Here is a 10,427-nt window from a genome sequence, read left to right as displayed (position 1 = left end):
TTTCCAATCGCTGAGTTACTACTACTGTAAAAATACGACCTGAATTAAAAATACAAAATTGCAATAAAATAAATACAAGGTGTTCTATTTGTAACTAAAGTTTTTGTAATCTGAAATTTGAAAATAACTGGTTGTGGACACTGAACACCCTATACAAAAACAGGAAAATTTGAACAAAAAAGAATTTTGTTCTTTGTTCACTTTCAACAAACTTCGTTGCTTTAAAACAATCACGTTCACCACCGAGAAGCATTTTGTATATTAGTGTCTATGATCATAAAAATATTTTCCTTTTATGTAGAGATCTTAGAAAGTCGTCGCCCAATGCGAAATTTCAAAACGACCCGCTCAATATGAACTGACGTCATATCCGTTGCTGCTATCGATTTTCGACACCAGCAGCGTTTAGTGACCAATGAAATGATCCCATCCCTTCCTATTTTTCTTTTACTCTTGTTAATCGTAAGAAGAGGAGGAGAGAGAGGTAAGTTGTATACAATATTTAACAAAATTCGTTTCCTAAGACGCCCTAAAAGATCCTTCCAACTAAAAATTCTATTTACAATGCATGCCTGTTAAAAAATTTTCGTTTGATTTTCTTAGGAGTGCAAGGAAGTTCGACATTTTGACATTGACAGATACTGAACGTGTACGTTACGTCTAGAACAGTCTAGCTAGAGCAGGAAGGTCAACGGTTTAGTAGTACTTTGAACAAACAGTATCGGTTATAATCCTTTGTAACTTTAATTGGTGGTGTTCATCTAGTGATAAACAAAATGTAAGTAAATCACACCGTAAGATTTTAATGTATTGCATACAATATTTTCGTCTAATACAGACAAAGAAACTCGATTAATAATTGGCTTGACAAAATGGCGATCCCAAATGTATCTGAAGCTTTGAGGAAACAATTATATTACATTTATTGTCTTCTTAGTCTATTATTTTGTAATAGTTATCCTATTTTGAGAAAATTAATAATCAATAATGCTCTAGAGCAAATTTAAACTTGCCGTAGGAATAATTAAATAGAAATTGCAAACATATATTAACGTATTATAAATATGGGATGAAGCCTTCAGTTGATGTACTGAAGTATAGATAACTTAATTATAATTCGTTGCAAATTTCAATGCCTAAGTGTTTACAAAAAGACATAAAAGATACAATTTCAATTTTCAATACGTTGATAAGCTAAACATTTGGGTCAGCAGCGGTAAACATAAACTTGAAAGAAAATCTGTTATATTTATAAAAGCTGTTTTACACTGACAATTTATTGATGAATTAATTCATGAAGTCGCTTTATCAAGAAATTGGACAATTATAATGCACCAAATCTGCTGTCAAATAACTTCATGAATTTATTCATCAGGTTCTTGATGAATTAGAACATGTTCTAATTTTCGTCAATTTCTTTGTGAAGTTCAGAAGTACCAACTCGACAGATTTCCAGCCTCAGACCAGTAATGAGGTTATGTTATTGGAATATGTAAATAATTGTGTGGCGTCGTACTAGTTTTGCATTGTTTTTACTAATTTGTTACTTACAAAAACTAATATTTATATAATATGTGTCAAAACGGTACCGCTGTTATATCACTACAATTATGAGTGGAAACATTTTTGAAATTTATTTGCTTTGATTTGTTGGTTCATGCGTCAAAAAACTTGACAAAATCTGTAGCAGTGTAAAACCACACTTTACTAATAAATTTGTGAATTAATTCATGAAGAACTTCGTCAATTTATTCATGAATAAATTGTTAATGTAAAACAGCTATAATAAATCAAACCAATTTACAATCTACCAAATTTTTCTAGGTCGTACGGTAAACAGTCTAATTTGGGAAATTCTTTCCGTGGCAGCAGAGAAAACGGTTACTCTAACTCGACTGGCCCCACCACTCGTAGTGGCTTCGGAGGCCAGAGAGGTGGTGGCAATGACGGTGGATTCAATAAAGGGGGCAGCGGGGGAGGTTTCAGAAGTGGCGGCGACAGTGGTGGATTTAAAAGTAGCAGGGGCGCTCCAGGAGGTGGAGGCTTTAAAAGTGGCGGTAGTTTCAGGAGTGGCGGTGCCGGAGGCGGCGGATTTAGAAGCGGTGGCACTGGAGGTGGTGGATTTAGAAGCGGTGGTGGTGGAGGCGGTGGCAGATTTGGAGGCCGAGGAGGTCAACAAAGTGGCCGCCTGTACAAACCGCAGTGGGATAACAAAACCTTACGTCCATTCAAGAAGGACTTCTATGTGCCTCATCCCGCTGTCGCTAACCGTTCCCCTTATGAAGTGGAGCAGTATCGGAGATCGAAAGAAATTACAATGGATGGCCACGCACCTAACCCGATACAGAATTTTAGCGAAGCCTGCTTCCCCGACTACGTCATGCAAGAGATTAGAAGCCAAGGGTATGACTCGCCCACCGCCATCCAAGCGCAGGGCTGGCCCATTGCTATGAGCGGACAAGATTTGGTCGGGATCGCCCAGACCGGCTCGGGAAAAACTCTGGCCTACATCCTCCCCGCCATCGTCCACATCAACAACCAGCCGCCGATAAGTCGCGGCGAAGGCCCCATCGCCTTAGTTCTGGCCCCTACACGTGAACTGGCACAACAAATCCAGGAGGTTGCCAACAATTTCGGAAGTTCCTCTTACGTACGCAACACCTGCGTATTTGGCGGCGCACCTAAAGGTCCCCAGGCTCGCGATCTGGAACGGGGCGTGGAGATTGTCATCGCCACTCCCGGGAGGCTTATTGATTTCCTGGAGAGGGGCACCACGAATCTGGAACGTTGCACGTATTTGGTTCTGGACGAGGCCGATCGAATGTTGGACATGGGCTTCGAGCCGCAGATCCGTAAGATTATCGAACAGATCAGGCCCGACAGGCAGACGCTTATGTGGTCGGCCACTTGGCCTAAGGAGGTCAGGAAGCTGGCATCCGATTTTCTAAAGGACTTTGTTCAAATCAACATTGGATCTCTACAACTGTCGGCCAATCATAATATTTTGCAGATCGTCGATGTTTGCCAGGAACACGAGAAGGAATTCAAGTAAGTCGAAAATATAATGATACTTGTCTCTTTTCTAACATTTACTAAAATCGGGGAACATCGTAGGGAAATTTTAGTGGATATTCAAAAAAAGATTTAAAATGTTTCATTAAATTGTTACGTTACGATGTAGCCCGAGTTAAAATTTCAAGTTGAATCATTGAAAACTTTTTGAGTTGTTTACGGCCAGTCAAAAAAAATGGTTTTTTGAAACACGCATTTAAGTTTTTGTTGCCATTTAGCGTAAGAAATTCATTATATACCTTCAATCAGTGATGTCGCTTTTGAACAAGTGGCGTCTTAAAATACAAATTTCTTTACACCAAAAAGTAATTTGAGTTTCAAACCAAGTCCATTTTATAGAAAATTGCGTTAAAATGGAGGAAAGTTAGTTTTTTGTGCATTAATTACTATTCTGTTTATTTCTGCATATTAAACAAATACACAATACATTTTCAATATAGAATTATACTTAAATTATAAAATTTATATAAAACTGAAAATAATTTTAAATTGTACAACCAAACGGAAATTTTAGGTGAAGCGGTGCGTCACCTGACGAGCCGCCACTGATCCGATGATTTCCATTATTATATCTGTTCGCAGATTAAATCAATTGTTGAACGAGATAGGAAACAATGGAGAGCCCGGCGCCAAAATAATCATCTTCGTCGAGACCAAAAAGAAAGTGGAAGCGATAACAAGGGTTATCCGCAGATACGGATGGTCGGCGGTTTGTATGCACGGGGATAAGAGTCAGCAGGAACGCGACTACGTCCTCGGAGAATTCAGGAATGGAAAAACTACGATTTTAGTGGCTACGGACGTAGCCGCCAGGGGATTAGGTAAGTGGGCCTAAATAGTCCCGGAAGTCGTTGAATAGTTCCATTCGTTTATTGGAATCGAACCATGTTTAGTTTGTGATTGTAATTTTTTGATCGGATCATTTTGCCGATACTTGTTTTGTCTATAGTAGCATACCGTGGGATTTACCAGACTGGTTTGTAAAATGTAAGTTCGATACATTTTTTGTTATTTTAAATCATTTGTGTTTCAAAGATTATTTTTAAGTACGAAAGAACGCAAATTTGAAGAAAAATACCTTCTTATAAATAGTTCGGATATTCATTGGAAAAAAATCGTATATATATGAAAATTTAAGAAAACGTAATTTCTTACGCCTAAAACGATATTTTTACAAACGTATATTTATGGAGTTTTTACTTCAGCATTTATTGATTCAAATCCATAATGGATTACCTTATAGGAGCCAGCCTTTCAGTGGATATCCGTCACACGTGAGATATATTAGTTTTAAGGCCGTATGCACTATAGTAGTTCAAAACCCGGATGACGGCTACGAAATTTTATGTGCTGTACACAAAAATGTCTCAAACTAGATTAATCTGAATTGAAACGTTTTCCTCCACAATCCGATTTTGTCAAGTTACTCAGCAAAAAATGGGTTTCACCTGTAAAGGCCTCGAGGACGGACCAGAAAAATTTTCTAATCCCATATTCGGACGTAAAATTTTGGGCTCTATCGATTAGTGGTATAAAAAATGAGGGGTTTCATTGAGATTGAAATTAATTTGTTCATCCATTTGGATGCTTTTTTTTTCAATATTTGCCCTGAAAAAAAGTTATTGCAAAAAAAACAAGTGACCATTTTTTAATTTGTTTATAACTATTGCATTTATTGTTAAAATTTTATAAAACCTATGACAAGTTGAGGGTTTTGTCATACATTAAAAGTGTGCCAAAAGTGGGCGCTGTAGGTGCAATAGTTTTTGCACAATTCAATTTGTTTATAACGGAGGCTCCAAAAGTTATGAACTTTAAGCCTCTATGCAGACGTTAAATGAACGATAGCTTCATTTATTTATTAAAGTAAAATAATTCCGAAATTGAAATTTTAATTAATATTTAGTTTAACAATAATTTTTGTGACATTTTTGTAAATTAAAAAAAATTAAGTATAAAAGATGCATTTTTTCTGGGGTTCAGGGCTATTGTACGAATTCGTAAATATGCTCATTATTATTTTTTCATCGAGCTACCCCACTTTAAAAATAAAAAAGAAGTTTCTACGATGAATAGAAGCCGAGATTGCAAAATTTTACAGCCCGCATCAATTTGAACTTTGGATTTCACTTTTCTCGCGCGCGCGACTCGCTTGGACGAGCTTCCCCCATCACCACGCCGGACAGTTTACTTAGCAAGTACCTTCTCTTTAAAGGGCTCATGAGTCATTAAGTTTCCACATTTTCCAATGCAATTCACGGAAAATCGTAGTTTACGTTGTAAGCTTTATTTTGCGAAAAAATCTTTAATGTTTATAAACAATTGCGCTACGATTTTAAAAAAAATTCTTATCTTGACTCCTGTTGGTCGTAGACGGATTTTTTTTTTTTTAATTTACATTTTTTTGCCAGCTATCCATTGCATCTGTTTTTGGTGAGGTGGCATAAATAGCAACAATTTTATTCAAATTGTTTATAAGCGAAAAACGCACAATTTGAGAATGTTAATGTCAAAAAAACGGTGATATTTTTTAATAGGTCGCTTAATTACGTCTTAAAGATTACAGTGACGCTTTCAGAATCATGTTTGGTTGAAAATTAACTGTACAGAGGCTTAAAGTTCATAACTTTTGGAGCCTCCATTATATACAAATTGAATTGTGCGAAAACTATTGCACCAACAGCACCCACTTTTGGCACACTTTTAATGTATGACAAAACCCTCAACTTGTCATAGGTTTTATAAAATTTTAACAATAAATGCGATAGTTATAAACAAATTAAAAAATGGGCACTTTTCTTGGTTTTTTGCAATAACTTTTTTGTTTATTAACCGATTTTAATTTAACAAGTCTCATTTTGTAGGTATTTTATTCCCTACAAGCTGTCTGTGAGTCACTTTTCGCTAAAATTGATGGTTTTCCCTGCAAAGTGAAAATACTGTTTTCCTCATTTGTTTAAATAGAAAAGTTGGCTAATAAAATTTTTTGGCTCACAATTTTACAATAATCTCGTGGATAGGAATTTTTTCGAGTAAAAATTTTATTTGCTTGGCCTACAGTGCCAATATATTTTTTTCTTTTCACAAGGGAAAGTTCACAAATGAAAACAAACGTATTTTGTCTTCGAGTTGAAAATGTTATTTCTTCTGCTCAAATAATTTTATAAAGTGGAACAGTGCATGCGGCCCTTACACAGCCTTACTTATATGTTGTCACATTAAGGAAAATTTTACTTTTCGTAACATAGAACTGCCAAATTGAACCTTACAAAATGCCTGAAATTTCAAAGATGAACATTGTCTTGGAAAAATTAGCGATTAAAAATATTTACTTTTAAGTTTCCCGATATTTTTGGATATCAATAGTCAAAAGTTGTTGGACATGCTCAAAAATACTTAGCGATACTTCCCTACTTAGCTTATAAGATAACGCACAAGTATGACATTGGCAAGATATTAATCAGTCTGGGTGTCCTTTTGTTTCAGAGGCACATGCAGGATGAGCGTACATAGCATTCGAGTGATATTGCTATCGATACGCCTTAGTTGTGTTCTTATAAAGGATGCAATTCTGTGTCTTGCGGTGCCTCTGGCTGTCTACCCCGCTCTGTTGTGGTAGATGAGTTGAGGTGGTAGAAGACCGATGGAAGATTTGACGTTTGGCATCACAAAAAGGCACACGTTTGTCCCCCCCCCCCCCAATCGTTTTAATTTATTCGTACCTTTCTAAACTCTCCCCCACTCGCTTCCTACCCTTAAGAAACGATGTGCGTGGCTCGGCACCCGTCGAGGGATGAGATTTTTTTTTATATATACATACGCACACCGGCCGAGCTGCAAAACAGATGTCGTTCAAATAGTATTTGTCTTCCTCGGTCCTGCAGTGTATCGAGTAGCTACGGCGCAAAAAGCGAGCAAGCAAATCGCGAGACCACTGCAGCAGCCAACTTTCATTGCTACTATAGCCGTTAACGATTGATTGTTAATTCTCATCAGAGCCTCATGGATTTGCATTGAACTTCATGGTTAGTATTCTTACTTTTACTGTTTTTTTTTTTAATTTATATTTTTATTTTTTTACGTTGTGGAACGGTTTCTTCGCCAGTTCCAAGTTGTTCAGGTCTGTGGAATATGGATTTCCTTTTTTTATTATTTGATAAATAGTAATGGGGAAATTAAATTGGAAAAAATACAAGACTCGTAACAACTTGGAAAAATCTGGTTTTTCTTATTGTTAAATTTGAAATGATGGTAAGTCTGAAGTACTCGGCAGAGAACTGAACAAACAACGAAAATATTAGTATCAAACTATATACATAAATTTTTTCATTTCCACTTTGGAAATTTTTGGGGGCTATTTGGTAAAACAGTTTTATATTTTAAGAGTTTTGTATGATGATTTGCGGCTGTATCGATATTTTTTATATATTCGAAAATAAAAACTTTCACGATTGTGTAGAATAAATCAGATCAATGACAATTAAAATTTTGTACTTTTTTCTTTTTTTTCGATATTTTGTATTTTTTGAAGAAATGAAACGAGGAAAATGAATAAATGATGCAAAATTTATCTTTAATTTTTAGCAAAAGTGACATTTGTAATCGTTCAGGTCACAATGAAAGAAAAATCGTAACGATTAGAACTTTTGAGGGCTTCTTTAGGATACTTTGAGATTAAAATAAAACTAGCCAATTTATTATTTGCAAAATATCTCAACATTAATGAAAATTCTTAAATATGCAATTTTTTTTACATTTTTTTAATCAAATTTCTGCGTCGAAATTTTTTTTTATCAAAAAACTATCTCATAGGGGATACTTTGATGTTTCCAAAACCCCTTGATCTTCTGTACGATCATTATAATCAACACCAAAAACGTAATTTTTGCTTTGAACAATAGTAACTCGGTGACAAATCATTTTATAAAGCTCTTGAACAGATCAAATGAGAATGGATCAAACTAAAAAGGCTGACAGGTGGGATCGGCAAAAAAATTTATTGAGGCCCGTGGACCTTTTGAAAGGGAAGCAAAAATCTGAAAACCCTCTGGATTTCTTAAAGGTCGTCAGTGCTATCAACGCAGTAACTTATTCGCTTTTGGTTTGTCTTTTTCATATGCACAAATTAGAATTAAATTCTTAAATATTTTGTTTTCTTGGTGTTAGACTCGATACAACCAGTTAATTCTAAAAATTGCCATCGTTCAGTGTTTCGTTAATTTGTTTGAATTTACTTGCAATGAAAACGAGATAGAACAGGCATCAGGGCACAATTTTGACAAATTTTTACTAAATAGATGTGGACGGGATCAAATACGTGATAAATTACGACTACCCGAACTCCTCCGAAGACTACATCCATAGGATAGGTCGTACCGCCCGATCCGAGAGCACCGGCACCTCGTACGCTTTCTTCACCCCATCCAATTACAGGCAAGCCAGGGACCTGATAGCCGTGCTCAAGGAAGCCAATCAGGTGAGACGAGAGCTCCGTTTGTTAGCGAACATGTGACAAGCAAGGATATCTTGTTTTTTAGGTGGTGAATCCGAAGCTTGCGGACATGGCCAGCAGGTCCGGTGGTGGCTACGGTAATAAGGGAAATTACAGCCGTTGGGGAAATAGCGGTCGCGGAGGCGGCGGCGGTAGCAGAGGGGGTGGTGGTAGCAGGGGCGGCGGATTCCGTGGAAGAGAGAATAGCGGCCCGAGGCAGAATTCTCGTTTCAGTGGAGGAACTGGCGCCACCGCTGGCGGGGGTAACAGACAATCAAACGGATACGGAAACAGGGGATGTAAGTGCAGTAGATTAATATAATACAAGATGTGTTCCAAAGTAAACAGAATTCCTCAATACAGCGATTTGCAAGGTTTAAAACCATGTTGAATGGGTATTTTTTTTGAATGGCTTTTACGTCCACAAAACGTTTTCCTTTTATCGGCAAATGCATTTTTCCAAAATGGTAAGTCGCACAGTACCAAATCAGGGGAATACGGGGCGTAGTTGACAATTAAAATGCAATTTTTAGTCATAAAATTGGTCACGGGTGTCAATCGACATCACGAAATGATGTGGCGCGTTAACGTTCAACAAACCCCAACTTCCTTCCGAGCAATATTCTGTCCAAATACCATGAATACGATACACCAAAAGCTTCAAAATGCCAAGATAGAATTGTGCATTAACAGATTGGCTTGGTGGAATGAACTCTTTGTGGACAATGCCCTTGGAATCGTAAAAGCAACTCGACATTGTCTTCACTTTTAACGTCTCCAAACTAGATTTTTTGGTTTTTGGCTCATCTGGTGCCTTCCACTCGGCACTTTGGTGCTTGGTTTCTGAATCATATTGAAAACACCACGTTTTATCACCAGTTACAATGTTGTAGTTTTTGTCCTTTTTGGCCTTCTTGATGTCCTTCGCATATTGAATTCATAGCAATTTTTAGTCGTCAGTCAACTTGTACGGAACAAACTGCACACACTTTTTGTTAGCCCAAATATTTGGTCAAAATGCGATAAATAGATGTTTTTGAGATGCTCAATTCCAATTCTATGAATTTCAATGAAAATGTTGGCTGATTTTTTATGAATTTACATACAGTTCTGACAGAATCTGTGGTGATCATGAATTTCGGTTGGCCAACATGTTGCTCATCATCATCATTTATGTCCTCACGACCAATTTTAAACCGTGTATACCACATGAACTCTGCCACTGGATAAACAATCACCATAAACTTGGTTCATCGATTGAAAGGTTTCAGTCCAAGTTTTACCAAGTTTAAAACATCTTTGTTCGATACTCATTTTTCTACTGATGGCACAAACATAGTCACTTCTACCTTTCCCATGTATGTATTTGGCAATTGATGGCCTCACCTATTTTTGAAAAGTCCTGTTGACTTTGGGACGTACCTTGTAAATTGTTTTACAGAAAAAATTTTTAAATTTTTAATGAATACTCGATTTTGTTTAGAAATTCAATGTTTTTTTTTCTTACAGCTTATTAATTTGACAGTGACTTCAAACCCGAACGCGCGTGTTCAGTATTTATTCTTCAGGTGCATTCCGCATGCGTCCCAGATGAAATTACTCGCTAAAGAAATATTTCGATTGCAAAAACACCCGTACAAAATTGGATCCGATCCTTGTCTTCTCTACGGCACAAAGCCATCCTCCTGAATTATCTATAGTTTATTTATTAAGAAAATATATATGTTTATAGCGTTTACTGTGATTAGATAGTAATTTTTTTTTTTTTTTTTGTTATAATTGACGATAATACTATTTTGACATTCTCTTAAAATTAAAATGTAAGGTAAGTAATGACGTATAATAAAAATGTTTTGTATACATC

At 36.4% G+C, this 10,427-nt stretch overlaps 1 protein-coding gene across 2 annotated transcripts; it reads left to right on the top strand.

Moving 5' to 3' along the window:
* Positions 1-414: 414 nt before the first annotated feature.
* On the top strand, positions 415-10,423 carry LOC108911629 (ATP-dependent RNA helicase dbp2). 2 transcript variants are annotated; one of them, XM_018716606.1, is made up of 7 exons: positions 415-484; positions 604-778; positions 1,825-3,048; positions 3,655-3,893; positions 8,370-8,548; positions 8,610-8,862; positions 10,073-10,423. In XM_018716606.1, coding segments are annotated over exons 2-7 (1,905 nt in total). In that variant the 5' UTR covers positions 415-484; positions 604-776; the 3' UTR covers positions 10,081-10,423. The 2 variants fall into 2 exon arrangements, 1 of the variants encoding a protein (XP_018572122.1); XR_001964508.1 differs by lacking the exons at positions 8,610-8,862; positions 10,073-10,423 and adding an exon at positions 6,559-7,097 and having other exon boundaries at positions 8,370-8,462.
* The last annotated feature ends 4 nt before the right edge of the window (positions 10,424-10,427 follow it).

This window comes from Anoplophora glabripennis, unplaced genomic scaffold (genome assembly GCF_000390285.2).
Source record: "Anoplophora glabripennis isolate ALB-LARVAE unplaced genomic scaffold, Agla_2.0 scaffold136, whole genome shotgun sequence".
Taxonomy (NCBI): Eukaryota; Metazoa; Arthropoda; class Insecta; order Coleoptera; family Cerambycidae; genus Anoplophora; species Anoplophora glabripennis.
This window is presented reverse-complemented; position numbering and strand designations above follow the sequence as displayed.